This window comes from Accipiter gentilis, chromosome 24 (genome assembly GCF_929443795.1).
Source record: "Accipiter gentilis chromosome 24, bAccGen1.1, whole genome shotgun sequence".
Taxonomy (NCBI): Eukaryota; Metazoa; Chordata; class Aves; order Accipitriformes; family Accipitridae; genus Astur; species Astur gentilis.
In genome coordinates, this window is record NC_064903.1 from 6,594,164 (window position 1) to 6,617,747 (window position 23,584).

General features: G+C 36.6%; 1 protein-coding gene across 6 annotated transcripts in view; it reads left to right on the forward strand.

Annotated features, from left to right (window-relative positions):
* Positions 1-23,584, forward strand: part of TENM1 (teneurin transmembrane protein 1) — a 342,601-nt gene that overhangs the window by 83,275 nt on the left and 235,742 nt on the right. For 5 of the 6 annotated variants that reach the window (XM_049827935.1, XM_049827938.1, XM_049827940.1 and 2 more), the window contains one exon: positions 6,664-6,942. The exons of the other annotated variant lie outside the window; for it this stretch is intronic. In XM_049827935.1, the coding sequence (XP_049683892.1) occupies positions 6,726-6,942 (217 nt within the window). In that variant the 5' untranslated portion in view covers positions 6,664-6,725. The remainder of the gene's footprint in view (positions 1-6,663; positions 6,943-23,584) is intronic. 6 annotated transcript variants of the gene reach the window in all.

Sequence of the window (23,584 nt, forward strand, 5' to 3'; positions counted from 1 at the left end):
AAAGTACAGTTCTTCAGAAAGACTTCGAGTTCAGGAGATATTCAGAACCTGTCCAGGATGTATCACCCCGACTCATGGATGTACTTTGTCCCACAGTAGTAGAGCTTGATCTTTTGTGTCTGAACTTCCATTACTTATGCTCACTAACATTGAATGATGGGTTTCCAAAAGAAATCATTAGGGAGTTGTGTCATTTTTACAGTCAGTGGCAATTCTCCAAGTAAAGTGAAGGGCACGTGTTGGCCAAGAATTCTGTATCACAGTTGAGTAGCTGACACAACGTATGTTTTTCAGTTCACTTTCAGTCTTGCCATATGCCACAAAATACTCCAACAACCTGACTTTCTTTACAGTTTTGCTCCATGGTGTTTTCTCTATGAAACTTTGGATAAAATGGGCAACACTTTGAATTACTTTGTTAACTAGAATTAAATTAGACTTTGAAATTTTAATTTTAAGTGAAGATGATTAAATGTGAAAATGAACCCTATTCCACTTGCATCTATCACAATGACAGATAAAAATGTATGGGCAAGTGGATCCATCCATAGGTTAAAACAGCACATCCTCTAGGGAGTGTGTTAAACCCATGGTATGTCCCTGAAAACTGCATTTTGCATTTATATATCTGATTTAGAAAGATATGTAAAACCCCATATTCACACATTGTTTTCTTTTATCTGTACATCTGCTCTTTTTAAGAGGTACTGTGTAGTCCACTTGCAGGAATAACACCATGTCTCAATATTTCACAATCTTACTCATACACAGAGAAATATTGGGCATGTCATACCTAGTCATCCATACTTCATTATGTCATCTTCACACATCTTTTGACGTGTTGATATTTTATGATCCACAGAAAATGTTCATGTGAATTTTGGTTACTTCTTGGTTTTTTTTAAAAATCCTGTTTCTTCAGTCAGTCTTCTAGGGGTTGCTCCCAATTATTCTTTCTTGATTTTAGTATGACTTTTTTCCTTCCAGTGGATAGTATTATCTACTTCCATCCTGCAGACTTAAGCAGGCTTTCCGTATTTCTTCATAGTGCCATCTAATCCGTGCATCATCTAGAAACATAATTTGTTCCTGCTCCACTACTGCTCCACTGTTTTAACTGGTATCGTTCTCACTGCATGTAACTGTTCTGTAAAACAGAGAACTTTAAGGATAACATAAGAACTTCCTTTGTTTTTATAATATCTAAACAAATATTTGAGGGATATAGTTTTGAAGGTATGTACAAGGTCAGAATATTTTTTCTTTTTGTTTTTCTTGGTATTGCATTTCTCAAAGGTTTAACTCAGGAATGTTTGCTTTGTTTTGTCTTTCATATCTTACAGTTTAGTATTTCAGAAAAGACTTGCAGAATAAAGGTGCTATTTGTTTTGCCTTTGGCAATCCAGAGCTGAAATACCTGCTTAGTAGTTCATTTTCAGAAACGAGTGGCCTGAAAAGGTAATAAGCAAATGGTAGCTTTCAGATAAGGATATATGTTGAAAGAAAAGAAATACAGGAGGTAATTAAGCAATTGTGGAGCTGGGGTTTGTAGTTGATTGAATGGCCCTCTGAGAATGAAAAACGGAATTACAGGAGGCTACCTTCTGAATTTAGGTTTTGAATACATGCAAACAAGGACTGTTTCCTGATTATACTTTAGCATCATAACTGCAATTACATTTTAATTCTATGTAGTTTGTAATATCCGAGTATTGGACATAATGCTTAGTTGAGGCCAAAAAGGTTACAGTACTTCATGTTTTTACTCTTGTACGCTTCCAGAAGACCCTGTTCAGCTACATCATACTCATTATCATCCGTATCATGACTTCTCCAAATAGGTCTGGACTTACTGGTAACTGGGTATGCTGCTGGTGATTTGATGGGATTGATGGTTGGTAATCAGTATGGATATTTGCTCATTAAAGGGGCACCCTATCAGAGCAGCCTGATAAGAATTTATCCAAAGCACTGTTAAAAGTAATCTGATTTCTGTGGTGTCACTGTATTTGAGTACAGAGCCTCCATGCAGCATAAATGCATACAGTGAGTTTTCTTATAAAATACCTATTGATTAGTATGTGCACTGCAAACGGCCTCATCACAGGCTTTCTCGTAAGCCACAGTTATCCTAACGTTATTGCGCTTCAGAGCAAGTAGGATTCTGATCTAAGCAGAACTTGAAAGTTAGGTGGTTGATGTAAAACAGTTTTGATGCAAGTGAAATTTGAAAATAGTCTGTAATACTTACAACGTGCATTTAGAAAGTTGCGTGAATCATACGTTAAAAATATAAATCCATATATATCTGTATTAGTTCCATTGCTTAAAAGGTGGTGTTTTCCAATCTAATAGTGCTTTCTGACTTTTTTTGAATTTCCAAAAGTGTTTCATTGTGAATTTAAATGATTAGGTCTGTATTTTTCTACAAATCTGACTGTAAACTGTATATGACAGCTGTTGTAATGTATGGTTGAGAATTGCTTGCTATTCAGTGCCTAAATATATCTCATATATTTACATTTTTATGTATAATAAACATATAATATTTATATATATTATAATATTTTCTGGTTAAATATTTTGTGAAGCCTTTCAATGACAGAACAATGATGGAAAGGTCAAAAAAGTGCTATTCTTCGTGAGGAGGAGAGCATTAAGACACTTACACAAAGGTCACTTGCAGGAACTGTAAGCCTTTATGAGACTTTATCATTTTGCTGACAAGGTCAACTTGATATTGATCGTATTTTGTTTAGTTACTTGAAGGCCAGTTATTTGAAGAAACCTGTGTAAAGATCCAGGCAATATTCTTTATACTCCTGCCCTATTCCAGCATTTTGAGTCGCTTATTGCGTTGTCTTTTTTCAAACAAAATATGAAATAAGGTTAAAGTATTTGATTGCCAGTGTTTAAATTTAAGTTATCGTAACATACCATCATTCATTAAATTTAACTGAATCTCTTACTGTAGAAAAGCTTGAAGATTTGATCTGGTTTTTATCATGTGTACCTGATTCATAAAAGCATTTTTTTGATGAAAAATTTTAAGTAGTATTTTTCCAGCTCTTGAAAATGGTTTATCACCTGCTTTCATATCAGGCCAGGTAGCTGTGTGTTTATGAGACATTAATGCCCTAAGCAAAAATAAAAGAAGCACAAGTTGAGCCCGTATATGAGAGGAAGTCAAAGTTTACTGTGACATTTGAAGCTCCGGTGCTGTATCTCCAGCCCTGTGTGAGCCATTAGCACCACTGTGTTTTAGATGGCTTTGGTAAAATTGGGTTGGGGTGGGAAGGGAAGAGTTGGCCAGGTGAGCTAAAGATTTTCTTCCTTCAGGTGGTGAATGAGTAGGCAACTCGGGCTCTGTCGGTGTTACGTCTGTGTCTGCATCCTTCCGCCATACAGGGTGTAAAACTTCATGTTGTTGTCCTGGTCTTGTGCAGCATGCACGGAAGCCAGCGAGTATTACAGCCTGGCGCTTAAGCGGCTTGGTGAACAGTGTTATGCTGAGAAGAGTCGAGCTGTGGCTTTGCACACGTGTGGGGCATTTGCACCCCTGCAGCTGGAAGTGTGGTAATGCATGGCAATGGCTGGGGAGAATAGTAGAGTCCCCGAGCAGGGGGAATGTGCTGCTAAGGTTGTGATGTTCATAAATTGGTTGTGGTTGTTAATCATTCTTGCCCTTATATAATAAGGAGTAATAAAATTACAGCTTTTAAGGGGATATTTCATGGAGCTTTTACATTAATTTAGATTTGAGAAAATGCACATCCTTACATATGAGAAGATAGCACGTACAAAAGTAACGCAGTGAAAGAAAAGACCTGGATCTGTAATGAACCTAATATTAATTGCTTACATTAAAGTATTTGGTCTGTCTGCTGCCTTGGTTAGCAACGTTAAATATATTTCTGCTACAGACTGTTCTCACAAAAAGTGAAGACTTAGGTTATTAAACCTTGTTTTAAAAGAATAAAAATAAATCTTTGTTAAGTAGTTGGTTTTCTGCAGCCTAAGTTTTAGAGGTCTCTCTGCATCCTAATAAATTTTTGTTACTTGTTTGAAAAAAAAAAGTCGCTCTTGAAACATCCCGCAAAATAGATGCACAGCAAGATTATCTTTTAGGAGGAACTTCTGTGTATTTTTTTTTTTTCCATAAGTCAGGGTGCATAAGTATACTACTAATTTTTCCAGTAATGAGCTAAATTTGTCAGGTTCATTGTTTTGCGCTTTTGAAAGCGGGATGCACCGCGTGCATCTGAGGCTGCTCGCACTTGTTACTTTCATGGCAAAATTTATTTCCTGCCTACTGCATCTTCTTAGTGGAGGCCCTTAATTTCTCCTCATTTTTCTCTGGCTTCTCTACCATCGTCTCCATTTGTTCCATCAGACAGGATATATAGGAAGGCTTTTTCCTGTCAGTAACCATTTCTACAGAGTCATCAGGTAATCTTTTAAGCCAGCCCTGTGCTTGTAAGTCAGCACCTTTGTGTTCTTCTGTCGCAGATCAGACTATTAAAGCAACTCATAAAATGAATACCGAACTTCTTGGGCAATAACAGGCAACATTGGCAAATAACAGTAAATTATTTAGGCAAATAGCTTTAGAGAAGCAAATAGTGCTTATTAGTAACTTGTCTACAGAAGCATCTTAACACCAACTTGATATGGTGCGATCAGTCCAGAGCACAGTTCGTTGCTGAAGCCCCATGACACACTTGTCAGCCAGCCTTGGTCTCTGGCAGACTGTCAGCTCCTTAGTTTGTCTTTTTTTTTTTTTTTTTTTTTTTTGTTCTGTCTCTCTCTCTCGAAGAGTTTTTTTTATTGACTTGGGTGCTTTTAAGCCCCCTTTGTTGAGTAGGAGATACAAACTGCTTTTTTAATTATTTTTTTTTAATTTATTTTGTAAATGTTACAGCTCTTTATCCAGGTGCTATATCTTTCTGAAGAGCTATTCCATCTCACCTTAAATGATTGGATGAAACTCCCTGAGCTTTTTGTGTTTCAAGCAAAGACATGTCTTTAACCTCTTTTGCAAGGTAGCGTCCTGAAACGTGGGGAAGGGATGGCATGCCCTCCACGGTGTTACTTCTACCGTCGTGGTCTGTCTCTCTTCATGCCATCCCTCCAAGGGTTCTGTGAGCCTGGATTTTCTTCTTCTGTTACTATGTTAGAAGCCTTGTTCCGTCGTCAGGCCACGTGCAGTGTTTTTCACTCTTGCTCAGGAAGGTGCTCCTTCCTAAAGTATTGGGAGGACACGCAAGCAGGAGGTGAAGTTTTGCTATGCTGGAATGCAGTGACAGCTACCATCAGTTGTTTCTCAAGAATTCAGATAATTTCAGAAGTTAAACTCATCTCTATAGCCCTCTAACAAGAAGTGCTTTCTGTGTTGTTTTTTTTTTATGTTTACCTTTTGTGTGTTTTCAGTTTTTCTGTGGTTGCTTTTGGAGATTCATATTGTACACTCACAGCTGGCAATGTACGGGGTTAAAAGTCCCTGTTACAGATGGGAAAAGGGCTGATATCAAATTGAGTATTAAACTTGCTTCCCTCTTCTGCTTACCTTAAAATCATTAAGAAGCTGAGAACAATTGCCTTTTAATTAAGCAAAATCTTTTAACTTCTATGGTTTTGGTCTCTAGCAATAATATTTACAGCTGCCTTTTTTGTTATGTTTTTTCTAGGTTAATAGCATCTGTTAATCTAAAAAAAAACAAACAAAAAAACCCCCCAAAAAACCAAACCCACCCCAAAACTTATTTTAACAGAGCTCCCTGTTTGTGAACGATGCTGCTATAAAAGGTGTGCTGTAACCCCTGTTATTTCATTGCAGTGTTTGCCCTAAATTAATGATGGAGGCAAGGTTGCACGACAAGTGCACCAGTTGCATGTGCAGCTGCAACCCACTAGATTTTAATGATATTGGATTTGAACATCATTTTAGTTATATACAAAACTGCAAGCTGCAGTTTGGAAGGTTTCACTGAGGATCAGTATAGCCCGCATGTTGGTGTGAGCTTAGACAGGAGGTGCAGAGGGAAAAGGGGTTTGGACTGCAGGGTAGAAGCTTCTTCCTGTTGAAATGTCCACGCGATCTAAAAGGAGAACGACCATTTCTGAATCATCGTGTGCTTTGCTAGAGTAACAGTGTGGTGGATTTTTGTGTTTACTAAGTCTGGTGGTTTTCTAAAGTGTGAAGTCTCTTATTCTTGGTTAAATGTAATTTACAGCAAAATACTTCAAAAGAGTGAACTTTCTCATTTCTAGGCTTCATATTTTAAAAGATACAAAATGTTATTTTCACTTAAGATGCATATGCATCCCTTTAGACAAATACTAACTGTTCCTTCTTGGTTTAATACCAAATATAAGTTTTGTAACATATTTTGTGCATAAGGTACAGTTATTGCTTGGTCTAATGGGATAGTGCTTAAGATCTGGATTTATTTTCTTTTCTTGAAGTTGCTGTTATTTTAATTCTATTTTTAAAAAGTAAAACAGTAAAATAAGGCATGTTCAGATTCTTTCTAGGATCATAGTGATATTAATACGATTTAATTGGTTTACATCAACTAAAAATAAAATTTAGCCTTTGTGAGCTAAATTTATATATGATATCTGAAATTGTTTATTGTTTGGTTTTTGGTTTTTTTTCCCCAGGACTATTTCCTTAAGGAGTTCCAGTTGCTTGTTTTCATGACTTTGACCCTATTTAATCAGAGATGGAGCAGATGGACTGCAAACCCTACCAGCCACTGTCAAAAGTCAAACATGAAGTGGATCTAACTTACACAAGTTCTTCAGATGAAAGTGAAGATGGGGGAAAGCAAAGGCAGTCTTATGACTCAAGAGAAACTCTGAATGAATATAGCCAAGAGCTAAGACTTAATTATAACAGTCATAGCAGAAAAAGAAAAAACATTGACCAGTCCACGCAAGGTAAATTGTTTATTTTATCTACTAATTATTTTCATTACTGTCTGATTACTTACTATGAAACAGTATCATGTTGTCAGCAGACAAGCAAACATGTTGTTTTCAAAGGTTTGTAGTGACAACTGACGTTTAACCTATTTTTAACCTTACCATAATATCAGAAATTTTGGAAATGTTTTTTGAAGTAAGATGGCTTTTCTAGCAGGATAGACTGACTGGTATTCTGGAGACCATCACATGATATCTATAGATGAATATTTCTTTAGTAGCAGCTATTCTTTTTACTAATGTTGACTGATTAATTATTTACTACCTTTGCATATATTGTGTGCATTTTGGTATAAAATCAACGTTGAGGTTGTAGGCTATTTCTGCATATGCATACAAAGCCTATGAATGAATCCAAATGGAACAATTCTCTTAACAAAATTTCTAATTGTATAAATAGCCAAGTCATTTAGAAGCTGAAGATAAGTGTATTGTATTAAAAAACCCCGTGTTGTTTCTTTTTTAGCCTTTTGCACGATATGGACAGAAGTCTAGGACAAATATTTGAGAGCTTATGGTGGTTGAGCTAAGGTTAGGAAAAGCTACTGTTTGGTTAGAGATAAAAGCTAAAGACTAAGACAAAAAAAATGGAAGGAAATGAGCAGAATTTACTGTAGCATTCCCTGATAGACTTCTGCTCGTGGAAACCCGCGTGCTGCATTTAACATACTTTGTACATACAAGTGGCCTGTCTGTTGCCTTTAGCTCTGTCACAAATTTGGGCAGGATGGTGGGGCAGGGAGAACATTTTTAGGAATCGGAGTGCATGTCAGAAACAGCGAGTCCTGCCCCCTTAAAGGTAACAGCAAAAGAGTTCCAGGAACAGTCACCCCCTGCTCTTCAAGGAAGTGGTTAAATTGATCCATTATAGCGTGGCCAGTACTTCTCAGCTAAAAATTTTGGTACTTATTAAAACAAAACAAAAGAAAACAAAAAAAACAAACCACAAAAAAACCCCCAACAAAACACCCCCTGAACAAAGCAACCCAATCCCTCACTGCTCACTGAGAAAAGCCTTCTGATTTCTGAATATTAAAATGATTTTTTTTACGAGAAAGTAAAAAACAGGCTTTTTGAAGCTAGAAAATTTGTCTCCTCTGTGATGTGTAAATTAATGCAAAAATAAGAATAGCTGTGCTAAATAGCTCTTACAGCCTTTTTGTTTTTACTGCAGATATTCTGAATCAAGTTACTTTCATAATACTGGTGTTGTCTGAAATTACCTATAATTCATGGAGAAATAATACCTAGCTGCCAGAGATAGCCTCAATCCATGTACATATATTCCCTCCAAAGAGTTACAAAACTGCAATATTGGGAAAGAAAAAGTCCTGAATACAGATTTCAACAATTTTTATATAGAAAATTCAACTTATATATTTGATTCTTTATGAATGGTTTGATCTTGAACATGTTATGAGAGTTTGGTTAACTAAGATATGGCTATATTGTTGTAATTGGAGATGATATAAATGTACTTGTAGATCTACTTAGAGGAACTACCTCATTACTGATCATTGTGGCTATGGAAGCATAACCTCTGCATTGACCTAGGCTTCTGAAGAGCTCCCTGTTTGCGAAGCTTTGTGGCTGTTGGTATTCATGTCAGCTGTAGCATCACTACCTTGGACACATATAAGAGTTGAAGTCACTATCGTAGGCAAAAGGAACGAACCTGAGTGTCATATGTTGAATTTATTCTTCCAGAATCGTGCCTCTGAAAGCAATCGCATTAATAATTTTGGAGAAATGGTCAAATTAGCGTGCATTTCTGCAAGAAGTCAGGCGTGAACTTACCTCACTTATTCAGGACTGGCCTGTTAGGAATCAGATATACGCTTGTGCAGACCAGCAAGTATTTTACACTCAAGCTGTAAGATGATTTTATTGGAAATACATGCCCCGAGATTTTTCCATTCAAATTAATTTTTATGAGATATTGTATAAATTTGTAGTTCTTCTATTTTACAAGCATTGGTATTTTTCTTCTTGGAAGCAATGCAGTCTTGTACTGCTTCAAACTGTAGTATGAGGCTTGATGTCCGTGTTCGTAGAACATCGCTCAAGTCTCTACAGTAGTTTGTCAATATGCAGGGCAGCACTTAAATACTTGCTTAGCTCTAGGCACCTTCTTTCCTGAATTGTTTAGGTCAGTATATTATTATTTAATATATAGTGCTTGCTTTATTGTGTTTACTGAGTATAAAAACGTTTTTTAAAACATATACTTGTGTCCTGGTTTGTAAGGGTGGAGTTGAATTTTGCTTCTTGTACTAGAAATCATACTTTTCTCCTGTGACAAATTCAGTTTGGTATAACCGAGTTAGTAATTGCACTGCTAAGTATATCTGGCTTCCTGGGAATTCATCCCCATATCTTTCTAGTGATTTAAATGATAATTTGAAATAGAAAACTGGTTGAGCTCAAAATTCAAACAAGAGAAAAAAAGTTTGTAAAGCTGAGAGTAAAATTTCAGGCTTCAGCCAGAGTTTGATTTGATTATCGTTCCAGTGTGTTATTTCTAAAAGGACACCAGGTTTCACGGTATGAGGCATGGGAGTTGGAGAGTTCTTGGTGATTTTTGGTAGTTGCTCAGTCAATACCGGAAAAAAATCAGGTTCAGTTTTGGACTCTGAATCTGGTATGACTCCATAACACTGTAGATGGAATTTGTTTTAAAGCCATTCTTTCTAAAATTCCTCATCAAAATCTTTAACAAAGTTTTTCTCCTGTTTGGCACATCTTTGGAGTGGAAAAAAAAAAAAAAAAAGAGAGAACCAAACAAAAAATCAAAACCAAAAACCCCACAGTGCCTCTTTTCAAAGACGATTATTCTGCAAGGAGAGTGCTGTATCATGTTGTTGCTTAAAGACTACTGTATAAATAAAATCCACGTATTAAAGCTAAGGGGGCATGCACAGCTTTATCCCTAGGTATTGACATAATATTCTTCTCTAGCTACTAGTTACAACTGAAATAGTACTCTGTACTTAATGTGTGATGAATTAATGGATGGCACAGTGAGGATAAAATTCATGAACTTCATCCAGGGAAGGTGTGAGAATAGATGAGAAAACAGACACATAGTAACAGTCATGAATGAAGTGATAATGATGAAGGGTGAGATAGCAATCAAACAAACTAATGATGGAATGTGAGATGAATTGTTTCAGAACAAAAAATTAATGAAGAGAAGCTTATAACAGGAACAAGTGTAGGGGTATCTGTACTGATACAGTTAGTTTTGTGAAAAGAATCACCAATTTAGATGTTTATGGAAACTGGAAGAATTTGTATTGGTAATAAGCATGGTAGGTTATATAAATTAGACTGAGCAGTCACGTGAATTTCGTAAACTGCTTCAGAGTAAAATGTGATTTGCTGCTCAAAATACTGATATCTCAGCATTTTTTGTGAAGTTTTTTTGTGACAAGCACTGTGACTATTTCATTGTTACTATCAATATTGAGGATTTATTTCTATGAAAAGTTTCAACTGGAATCTGAGATTATGTAAAATCATTACATTTGGGTATTTATATGTTTGCATACATAGACAATCTGTATAAACCAGAACTCTGCATGGCATGAACTCAAAGGAAACATTTTCAGAGTTCTCATATGTATCCTACGGAATTGAATAGCACTGTTAGTATTTTGCAAAACATTTTTTGTGTCAAATCTTAGTCTGAAAGGCCATATGATCTCACAAATTACAAAAATTTTTGTTTTAAAGATTGAAAACAATACCCAAATATAGAATATATAACTGCTTCAGTGTTATTGTACTCCTTACAATGCCTGAAACTGTAGATCTTATTGAAACTCAAATCTTACTCTTCGAAGGGGAGTGATTGATTGGTTGGTTTCACACATCTTATAGGTAGGAATATGAAAAAAAAACCACCCTCAAAACAAAAAAAAAAATCAAAACCTGTAAGTACAGAATTAATCTATTGATTAAGCAATGATTTCTAGGTGTTATTCTTGAGGTCTAGTAGCGATGTCTTTCATGGAGAGTCCAGTGGAAGATAAATTGTGTGTCTGGGGTTATTTGCATCAGAAACTTGTAGTTATCTGACAATTCCAGATTTAACAAATAACACCCCAGACTGTTTCAAGCCGAGCTAAGTTTTACTGGCCTGACAACTCAATGTGAGCAGATACAAAACTCTCCTGACAAAGTGTCATTGACTCCTGAAGAGTCAGTGCAAATTGCATAATGTGTACATCCGAAAATGAGTTCCCTTAGTCACTGGAATGTTCAAACTCCTGTTTATCTGAAGATATGCAAATCTGCAATATCTCATCCTGGCAAGAAGATCTTATGAAGTAAATTCCTGGCAGACCCAGTATCATATAGTTTGGGGATATTGGCAAACATAGTAAATTAATTCTTGCAAGAATTGGTAAACACGGTGTTTCGTACTTGAAAGAGATGGGGTAGAATTGGCAGAAGTCGTCAGAAATGTTGTTCTTGCTAGGAAACTCACTGATGGACCTGGCTGTGAGGAAAAAAAATTCTCATAGTTGTACCATACATAGATTGCACTTCTAGCTTATTTGTGACATGTTTACATCATCAGAACTGTTTTCTTCCACAGTTTTCTCTGTTTACACCAAAGTAAATACAAAGGGAGCTGTACTCTACAAATACTGGCAGTACAAAAAAGCTTTATGGCTTTTAGGTTAATTACAGATTTGCAGAAAACACTAGTTTAGAGGAATGAATTCCTGATAGGATAAGCATCTGGGATTGAGTCATTGGCATGATAAAGTTTATTGATCGTTAACAATATGAGCATACGGCGGTAAATTTCTGGGTAGACAAACGTGTATTTCCTGGCAAGAGAAATATATTGAACTGCATTATAGGCAAGGCAAACTGGAGTTATTCCTAGCAGGAGGATTCAACAGCAAATATTTTCTGGTAAATATGTGTGAAAAAAATTAAGCATTACTAGTATTCTAAGAAATGATGTTTTAGAGTTCTTCACAAAGAACTGACCTTTCCTGCCTTTAGCCCGAGAAGTAAGGAAGACGTTTTTATAGGACAAAAACTGCAGATTGATAACATATTAAATGTTTTGCAGAGAAGGTATATAAAATTATCTTCAGGAGCAGTAGGTAAACGGATCCAGCTAAGTGTTCAAAATCTTCCTTGAATGAACTCAATTGGCTTCATGAAGTGGCCTGGTCACAACGTGAGAAAGCTGTGCTCTTCAGCCTTAAGGCCACTTCTGTTTCATCCTTGATTTTTTTTTTAGCTTACTGCTGTTGCAATCCAATTCTCATTTCTGCCCTCTGTTACCATTCTAGCAATGGTAAGGATATGTAGGCAATAGAAATGTTCCAGTGCTGAAAAGCACTTTCTTTCCCTAGAAAGGAAAAACTACATGTGGGGTGCGGAAATTGGTGGTCTGTTTTGCTGTACTTTAAAGTTCAGCAAATTTAGATTTACCAGGAAGGAAGATTTAAACACATGTAGCTCTTAACGTCATATGACCAGTCAAAAACAGTTTTACTTATCTTCATAGACATAAATATAAGGCGTGCTGACAAGCACTGGTAAGAAATGGTCCTGTCAGAAAAATGTCATGGTGTTTTTTTGTCATCTGTGAAGTAGCAAAAGCTTTTTACATAATAGCCGTATTCTCCTCTGATTTCAGAATTATGTAAATCCATTCAGGGCAGCAGATCTGCTTTGTGTCTGTACCAGGGCCGTGGAGAGTTGAATCAGGGCTGTGTATAGCATGTGCTTTTTGTTGCAATTACTTTACCTTTACACGTCATTTAAAAATAAATAAGCTGATCTTTATTAGCTTCTCCCCTTAATCTGTTATGTATAACACTAGAGTAATACTCTAACATACCATAAGTTTATGGTCTTTTGAGCCCTCCCAAAGGAAATTGATGCCAACAGAGTGGCTGTGATTTTTCAGCATTTTAATAGAGATTTGGAGCACTTATCTGGGTGAATTTAGGACTCTGTGCTTTTAAACTTACACAAAGAGCAGTTAATGAAGGGAAAATTTTATCAGGCGTCATACCCAAACTCCTTGTTGATATTAAGAAGATAGAGCTCAATTACCATCTGTGCTAATCTGGTGGTCGATGGAATAGCGTAGAACAGTTCAATATAGCTCTACTTGCTAGTTGCATATTTTGGAGCCTTTGCCAGTAGTACTCATGTGATAAAGACTATCAAAATAAAGAATACTATAATGGCTATTTATTGACATGTAAACAGGACACAGTAAAATGCATTTTTAATGTTTGTAGCTGGAGGGGGAGATCATTAGTTTTGAAAAGGGCAAGAAAAAATTTAAAGTGAAAAAAATCTCTCTTAAAAGAACTATTACTATGCAGGCTTTCAGAAATGTGGTAGTTTGGAACTCTTCAGCTGGGTAGTTATTTACTTCTCTTGTTCCCAATGTTTTCTTTATGATGAGATTTGTGGGTTAATGAAGGATGGGATTTTTTTTTTAACCTTTAAGCTTCGTAATTTGTTTAGAGCTGTGTATTGAGTTGTTGTGGAACATGATTGTAGCACAGTGGAATGAAGCATTGCCGAGTTCCGGACGAGGAAGTTAGGAACAGGCTGATTACAAAGGAAACCAATTATTTTTGCAAGCACTTTTCTTTAAATTCTGTAGTTTAAGGAAGAAAATGCAAAAATAACATTGAAGACTTCTGGTAACATACTATTACTAGATAGGGCTTGTATCAAAACTGTTGAGGTATTTTGTATTATTAGACATTTTTTTCACTTCTTTCAAATGCCAGACATTTAAATGTTAGACTTTTAATGTTGTCCACAACATTATTTTGCTAATTTTAGAAAACCTTCTGAGACCTTAATTTAAGCATGTTTTGTACCTGCATGCTTTAGAGCAGGGACTTGAAGCGTAATGAAGTGATGTCTGTGTAAGGGCACACAGTATATCCCTCGTACTGTCTCATGAAAGGGACTCAGCTTCCAGTGGAGGGTGGTTTAAAGGTCCTTCAGATTTCTGGGCTGTACGCTAGCGGAAGGAAGCGATAGCTAATAAGCTCCATCTCCTGCTGCTGTATGTTACACCATCTGGTCTGAGTGTTCGTGAGCTTCATGTTGTCCAAAAAAAATTACACATGAGGGAGAGTAAAAGACTCCGCAGTCCTAAAGCTTTAGTGCATTGTCTCCACCTGTATCCCCTTGCAGAAATAGGGATTCCTGGTGTGCTGTGCTTTGTTTGGTTAGTTGTGTTCTAATCACAGTGATGTTACTGTCTCCCAGAGAAAAACGGTGTGATGAGCAGTTCCCTGTGGCTTCTGGACTGCAGCCTTCTCCTCTAGGTGGGGAGTATCTGCAAACTCTAAGGAAGGGAAAAGCTGCACTTAGATTCAGATCCCCTCTGGATATTCTTTCTTGATTTGCCAAGTAATGGGAAATTTCTCTTCTTGGAGTAGCTGGGGTGAGGAAGCTGCATGTTTGTGGCTTCGTTTAAAATCTCACAGAGGGAATAGTTTTCCTTCCCTTCATCAAATCAAAATACATGAGTAAACTGAATGTGTAAAGAGACTCTTCCCACAAGGCTGAAGTGGGTGTTCCCTTCCTACATCACAACTGTGTTACAAAAGCTTGTAACCTGCTGTCACCATTCCTGTAATGCTGCTTCCAATCTTACAATATCTGCCATCATCTCAGTGAAAAAAAAATGCCTTGTATGATCAAAAATAGTTTCATTCCCTCAAGTCATTCTTTTGATTTAAAAAGTGGATATCCAAGAGAGGGGAAAAGTAAGGGGAAAAAAAACTACTGAGAAAGGAAATAACCTAGAGAAGGATCAGAGTGCATTTTCAATCCCCTGCTAACAAATGTCATCTAAGGAATAAAAAAAAAAAAGCATTGTGCTAATGTTACACAAGCCTAACAATCCATTTGTCAGTGTACAGATGCAAGTGACAATCCTAATTTCCATTCTCTTCTCTGAATCACCAGTTTTCCTTGGTGTAAAATGACAGAAATCATAGACATAAAAATCAAAAGGGGAGAGTAACCCAGCCAGTGTAACAGAAACCGAGATACAGCAATCTTTACAGTAACCTGTGCCCAATACTAATGGAATATCTACAGCAGAGGCTTAAACTTTTGAGTTAATATGTTTTGGAATTCTGTTTGTCCAAGCCTGAAATTATAGCTGTAAAATGTTCTTGCTATATTAATAGAGCTTCTTCCTATAGCACTTAAAAGTGCCCAAGAAAATCTGTCTTAAGTTAAAACCGAGATATGAACAAACATCAAGACAGAATGACAAAGTGAGTGTTACAGAACATGGGAACCAGTGAACAGCTCTGCACTTGTCCTGGAAGCCATTTTAATATACATATTCTTGCTGTGTCTTTGATGTCACTCTTTTGAAAACAAAGAAGAGCTGTCTTATTTTCTGCAACTAGAAATCTGGTTTGCTTATCTTCATTTACAGAGCAGATGCTGAAACAAAATAACATTTCTTCCCAGGGTTTCTCAATTATGTATCTGTCAGAAGATTTTGTACCTCTCGAAATAAAGAGCTGTCAAGAAGTAGCTCAGTGAGTCGATGACATTGCTGCGTATCTGGATAAACAGCAGGGTGGGTGTACCCTAACTCATTTAGAGCTTGAATTAGTTTTTCTTTTGAGAATGAGACTGAAATAGTTCTGAACTTAGTTCTGTAGGTAATTATGTGAAATAAATTGTGAATGTGATTTAAAATCTAAGGTTCTCCTTTCAAAGTTTCAGTTTTATTGGAAGCTGCTCAAAAATCAGTTTCCTGCTGACTGTCACTCATTAGGAATGCTTTGCAAGTAGATGAAGTATCCTTAGCTCAGATGGAAAAAACAGCATGGAAGGAATAAGGTAATGTTTAACACGAGCAGACTGATTTTTTTTCACCATCACCACCCCGCCCAAGCACCAGTTATATAACAAAACAGTGAATACTGAGTAAGGTTGATATAGTCACTTCCAGCTTTAACCTCAGGAAAAATAGTTGGAGGACCTAGAAAAGTCACATGTTAAAATATAAACAGTTTCTGTGAAAATCATCAAGAGATTATGAAGCCAGCGAATTCAGACGATAATATTAGCACGGTGACTAATGAGACATAAATGTTAAGTTTTTGTAAAATTTTTGAAAGATCCTTTAGTCGGTATTAATGTGCTGAAATTCATAACTGCTACAGAAGTTGCATCTGCAAGAAAGAACATTAGCAACTGGATTGTCTTAAACATTGCACTCAGAAATAGGCCATAACAGAAATCCTAGTCTTTTTTCCTGATAACTGAAAACAGTAGTATCTGAAAAGCCACTGACTTAATTGACCTAAGGTGCTTAGCTTCACACGTGATTTTTGAACTGCCAAGAAAAACCCAATCATGTGAGCCAGGGCTTTACAGACAATAGAGAGCTGTAGAGAAAGCTGTCATTAGCTAACGAGAAGCAGCATCAGGTTATGCTGCCCATGGCCCCTGCAAGTGGGACAAGTCTGTCTTTGAGACTGCAGTCCCAAAAACACCCTTCCTGAACACCTGGGAGTGGAGAAGAACCTGGACCTCCCAGCCCTTAGCACTTTCTGAACAAAGAAGCGGAGCGTGAACTGTGTAGAGCTTTCCTTGCAATGAAACTAAACGGCAGGTGCTGTATTTTGCGATTCAGCCGTTGTTATATCACTTCACTAGTAAGGCACTTTTCCTGGAATTAAAATACTAGAAAACAAATTAAAAAAAAAAAGAGTGAATCAACTTCAAAAACGTCGGGATGCTCAAGGTTATTCTACTTTCCTGTAAATGGCATTTCTAAACATCACAAAGCATGTGGAATGGGACCACATGATTGTGCTCCTGCTGCCTTTTGGACAAGCAGCAAGGCAATAGAAGTGGCTTGCTAGAATGGCTGTGATGTAATCAATCGTCACGCTCACAAAAATATGTAGTGTTTCCTGTTAGGAGACTACCCTAGAAGGAAAAATGAGTGTAATCTTAAACATTGAGAAAAATTCACTACAGATTCATGAACTGTTCTGCAAAACTTCTGTTAATGAAAGTGATTTTAGTTAAGCTGAGGTTAATCTATTTTTATTTTTATCTGTTTTTTAAATTTATTTGAATTTTAGTTCTCCCACTGAATGGAGAAATCTTTATTCACTGGATTTGCCACACACTTTCTCACTAATTCATACATAATTTAAGATTACTAATGTTCAAACAAATGAAGATGCATTGGTCTAAAAGTGACCTAAGCAAGAAAATAAATGGCCCAATGTGCTTAAACTACATGATTTATCAGAGGGTTTTATTTAAGCTTTCTAACAGTTCTCCGATATTGATGGGTTTGGCTTCCTGGTACAGGTGTACAGTTCCTATGGAGAACAAGAGAAGCAGCAAAGTAATTGCCAGAAATTCTTAAGGCTCCTTTGCTTCTAAATATTTTTTATAGGATGAAAGTGGTTGGTGTTTAGAAGTACATAAAAACTTGAGTTCCTCTTCATTTTAACTCACAGAGCACAGATTATTGGCATATGATTTTCTTAATATAGCATATTGTAATGAAATGTATCCTAGAAGTAGATTCTGTTATTTATAAAAGTTCTAGAAATGGAAATGCGATAACATAGTGAGTGATTGTTTACAGGTGTGTTAATTTCTTAACTATAATTCAATTTATTAGTCATCATTTTTTTCTAAGTCTTAAAAATGGAAGCTCACTTGTGCTTTCACTGATTAACTGTAGAATTTTGTACTTCTGGCATCATGCCAAGAGGCCTGCATGATTTACTTCAATATTGTTCAAGAGAGAGGTAAATAGTAAAAGTAAGCATTCGTGATAACTAGAAACACAATTAACAACAGTAGTGCACAAAATATGTAGTTTTCTTTTTTCAGACGTCTTTTTGTGGCCTGTGAAACATGCCTTTGCTTTTCTTAGGGATGAAAGTTTTAAAATTCTGATCAAAGAGCAACTTCGAGTATTCTTTAAAACATTTGCAGTCAATTCAATTTGAACATATCTATAATTTCTTCCTTCTTTTCAAACACTTGCATGAAATTAATGACATCTGCTAGGTTGATCTCTATTTCACCATCTATTGAAGAAAAACAATTCTATAACTTCATATGCTGCTGTAATCAAGACAAGAGAACTTTCTAATTTTTTTATTAAAAAATTGTATCGGGACACTGATTAGGTGGTTGTCTGTAATGTCATTTTCGCACATACTTTGAAACTTTCCTAGTAATGAAATTAAATAAATTGATTGTTACTTAATAATTTTAGTAAAAATCAAAGGGTTGCATATTGTCCTACATAACATTAGTTATTCTGTTGAGCTGGAGGCAGGAATTAATTTTAAAATTTCTCAATAATGTTTTCCTTTTGTTGTTTCTGTGGGAGTTTTCATATTCATTACTACAAATGTGTGTATAAGTACGGAAGGGTATGCATGTAGTATTGACATAGTACAATACAAGTTCTACCTGTATTACTTTAAGGTGCAGTCTTGTACCCTACTCTATTTAGTCCAGAAAAACAGCCAGAATTTTTTTCTGAGATTTCATTATACGTATGGAGATGCAGAATATTAAAGGAAATGCAGAAATCAGAAAAGTGTACACAGGCATTCTAACTTTGGACCAATTGGGGGTTTTTCTTTGTAATTGGAGTCAGTTACTAAGAGTTTGAGTAGATAAATATTAGAAATGTTGTCTAATAATTTCCCCCAGAGGTATTCCCCTGTGATGCTTGGAAAATGTGTTAGTAACTTCCTCTTGCTGTGGTTCCTTTTCTCATTTCATACTTGCGGATAGATGACAAAATTTGTTTATGTTTGTGTTTCTGGAAGGAAATAGAGAATTCATGAAGAGAAGGGCATGGTATGAAAAATTCCTTGTATTTCAGTTGAGAAAGGAAAAAAGGAAATTATTTGCCTGTCCCTACTGGATAAGTCTTCATTCATGTGAGCATATCTTGGATGACCATCTTGTCTGTTACCTATTGTAAAAATAATGATGAACACACAGTACCTATCTGCATGGATAGCACTCCTCCCATTGCGACTGCCATCACGTAAAGTGTCTCTTTGTTCCTTTAAATATATTTCTTCTCTCCTTCTCTGTATCCTTTCTTCTCTCCTCCTGTGTATCCAACTTTTCTGAGTCAGTTCTATATTCACTACTATTTAGTGAGTTCTAGTGAAAAAAATAAAATCAGCAAAAGAGTAATAAATTTACTGGAATATCTGTTTCCATGATTTTATTTAGCACAACACAGTTTAATGTCAGAACACACTCAACTTGTGTCTGTGACAAAGGACCAAGCATGCTCTTCACCTAACCACTTAGCACAGGCAAGACTTTCAGTATTATACTGCTATGGGTGAAGCTAAAACTGAATCTACTGACTTAGGCATCTTTAGTCAGGAATGCATTATGCCAAGATGGTATTTTGATATGCTGCTTGCTGGTTTTCATTGCTTCCTCAACATTTAAACTTAGCTTGAGGAATTTTCTAAGATATTTGGGGGGTTTTATTGATCTTCTTAAAAATTCATTTCCCATTGATTAAATTCCTTAATAAACTAATGCATTAATTTTTTATGGGTTTGGCTTTCTTAGTCTTAAGAGAAGCTATCTGACATGCAGTTTTGTATTTTGCTTTGGTGTTTGGATTAAGACTGTTTCTTTTCTGTAGAATTTTTCTGTGAAGATACAGGAGAAAATTAAGTTTATATTTCTGCTTATGGATAAAAATATGAAGAACACAGGTCTGTTTTCAATGCTAATTCTGTATGCAATCAGTCCTGTGACCACTAGTCATACTACAGTAAATCAGAAAATAATCTTTCTGTCTTTAGCAACAAAGTACATTGCAAACTACGTATTGTAGCATGTGTCAATACGTAACCTTCAGTAGTGTTTTGTCAGAAGTGTATAATTAGTGATTTTGGGATGGAAATATTTGTAGGATTTATTTGTTTGGTTTGGTTTGCGTACAGATTCTCAAAGGATTAATCAAACTGTTGATTCTAGGGATACAGTTCTTCCTGGTGTCAGTGAGAATTATGCTTATAGGTGTGACGTGAGTTTAAGCTGATATTGTAGTAGTGATTACTTAATGTTTGCAATTAATTGTTGGCTATTGATCTGTAGAGTTTCGGTGTTTGAGGAGAAGGATGCTAATAGTTTGCTCTTATTCTGTGCTTAGAAAACGAATCTGCTTTCAGACAATTAAAAAACCTCAAACCTACTTTCTGAATTATTTGTCCATTTTTATGTCCTAGCTGCTGGACCAGACTTCTGAAGATCTCATTGATGCATGTTTTTAAAGTATCTCTTGGCTCCTCCCCACACTTGTACTACTTTAATGGTACTATTCTGTATTAAAGTTTGGCTTGCTTCCCAGGGATAGCACAGGGACAGGAGATCAGCGATAGCGCTGGTCGGCAGGCTGGATCGCGCCTGCCTTCGTGTATGACTCGAGCGGCCGTACGGGTGGTGATACGTTGTGTGTACCCTTACCCCGCTGCCTTTACCCCAGGATAGGTTTAGTTGCCGTGACTCGCTCAAATACCGCTGGTTTGTAGTTAGGGGTTGTCATAGCTTCACTCCGTGCTGTTCTGGAGCCAGAAGATACAGGTAGTGTTTCCTTTTTCTTCCTTCGTTGCCCTGTTTGACTCCTTTCTGTGTTCTCAAGTCTCTGTTACCCCATGTAGCTGTTCAAATAATTTTTGGTCATGAAAGGAAAGGTCCTTCAAAATAGTCCAGTCTACCTTTAAAAAAAAACATTTGAGGACTTTTGGCATGCAAACGTTTTCTTTTAGTTTTTTTTTCTTCCCGGCCTGATAACATTTATTTAAAAAAAATTATTAATAATAAAAGCTCATAAATAAAGTTAAACTCTCCTACTTCAGCCCCACTGTGGTGGCCATTGTGCTTCTGGGTCGGTTGCCAAGTGTTCACTTCAGCTAGCCAGAGGCTTGTGCCACTAGCAAGGAAATTGGCAGAGACAGACTATACCTTTTGAAATGACTGCCTCTGAAAATTTTTATCACTCCAAGTAAGTTCTCTGATAGGAAAAGATTTTGGAGTTGTGGAGAACAGGAAGGGGTGGCATTGGATACCTCAGTGCTGTTTACTTATTGCAGAAATAATATCAGTAATGTATTTATTGGGGTAGGGCTGAGCATACTTTCAGGGATATAAAAGTTCTTTAGCTAATTTTCAGCTTTGTATTTAGAAACTAACGTAGGGGATAGGTCTGCCTACCGCAGGCTGCTTCTCCAGTTCATGAATTCTTGGCACCCATCTGTGTGTCATACAGCTGCACCAGACCTCAGTACAAAGTGAGCGGTGTCTGCTTCGGCCAACTTCTCCCTGACGTTATTCCCACTCTCTAGTGAAGTATTATTCAGCCTTGAATTCACCCATGTGGTGAATATTCATTTCACAGATGATTATCATCATCCCTGAACAGCTCCACTCTAATAAACCAAACTTCTCACACCACCGATCATTTCTGTCACTGTTTTGGCAGCATGAAGCTTATGGTTCCTCATGCTTTAATAACACTCCGTCATCTGTGGTATCAGATTTGCGTTAAAGGACCGTGATGAGTGTTAGAAAACTCTTCCTTTATACAATGCTTGATGTTTTAGGAAGAAGAAGAGAGAGGCACCTGCCACTCATCTTTCCATGTGCTGCCTTAAATCCCCCACTTGAATGTGAGGTAACAGCACAGTGGACATATACAGGGTGCTGCTTTGCTGTAACTTGGTGCTCCAGTTTAGATATCTGTTGTGATCAGTCAAGTGTTCAGACATTATATTTCAGTATTTTCAAGTTTTTCTCAAGGATTGTAGTTACTAAAAGAAATCTCAGTCCTTAAATTGGCTATGGTGATGGATTTATCTAAACTGTCAATTGAGTGGAATAATGTTGCTAGCGAGTACCTATATTTCAGTTTAATTTGACGATCTTTTCAGAAGAATTATATGCATAAAAGATATTCTTAGTGGCTGATAAGTCCTACTAAAGGAGAACGAAGGGACATAAAGGCTGTTTTCTTGCTTTTGCATAAATATTATTATTAAAACGAATAAAAGTGCTAAGTAAAAAGTAGCTGCAATAACAACGGTAAGAGATCAGTGAGTGTCTGAAGCAGTTTGAGTTCAGTAGCAGATTCTTTGCAAGTGACGTTACTTACTGACTTGGTGTCTTTGGCAACATTCGATACGATTTTACAGTGCTTGTATCATTATTTTGTAAAAATCAGCCTGAAAACATGCTTAACAATTCTGGCTTTTATCATTTCAGCAAACTAGTCTAAGCAAGAAAACAACTGTATTAAACAGGAAGATACCGACTTGTGGAATTTTCTGGCCAGTATCTCTTTTCAGTAACAGTGCATCAACAGGCACTGGTTGATGTTTTGGGTTCTGTCCTGGTGTCCGTCCATTCATTCCTTGTTCTTTATACATTCCTCATTTGGAGTTTAAAAAAAACCAGGGAGATGTGGGAAGGGGACAGCAATGAGGGATGTACGTACTCTTCTGAGTGTGTGTGTTGTTGACAAGACAGTTCAAGTAAGTACTTTTTATTAGCTTGTTGAAAATGGTTCTTTGTCCTGTGTTCACTTTCTTCATTGCTACATGGCAGCTCACTGTTCATCCTTCTTGGGTTTGTGTCATCCCCGTGTTCAAACCCACTGAGTCCAAACTCTTCTTCCTCCCTCCCTCCCTCCCTCCCTCTATCATTAAAAAATGCCTGCTACTCATTCAGTGCTCAGTCCTTAATGTGTTTACTGAAATAGGAATCAGACTGGTTTATAAGGTCTCTGTCTGATTAGAGTTGAGTCAGAGAGGATCTTGCTATGTTGTTAAAGCAAAGCGATTTAAGCTCCTACAAACAAATGTTGTGGGGTTTTTTCCACTCATAACCACTTCTGGATATGCTGCTTGCATCCTTTGCCAGTTGTCTTGATCAGCTGTGCTGTTTATTTCCCATTTGCTCTGTCACTGCTGTGTCTAATATCGGACACAGTACGAGATGGTGCAGCTCAGGAAATGGTGAAGCAGCTGGTAGGGAAATGAGACAATACCAAATGGTGGATAATGTGAAAAAAGGCAAAATCCGCATGTGACTTATACCCTGTGGGGGAACTGTTTCTCGTCAAGACTCTGAATTCAGCAGGTTTGCATAAAACAAATTTAATAGGAAAAAAACCAATGGAAAAGAGCTGTAAGGTCTGTTTAAAACATAAAGCTGTTTGCTAGAAGAAACCTTTGTACAAAAGGATATTTAAGCTTTTTTTTTTTTTTTTTTTTTTTTTTTTTTTTTTTTTTTAGTTTAATCTGAAAACAAGTCTTACATAACTGGATATTAGCTTGTATTTTTTTCTGACACCTTCCCCACCACCCTGTAAAATAGTTAACACTGAGGGAGAAATAGGCACTAAATTCTGTAGACTATCACTAAGTCTCTCTAGACTGCAGCGTTTGTCACAAAGGGAATTTGTTATATGTGTTAAGTCAAGACTGTGAAGTTTATAGTCACATGGTTTTACTCTTTATGTTTTGTTTTCCCC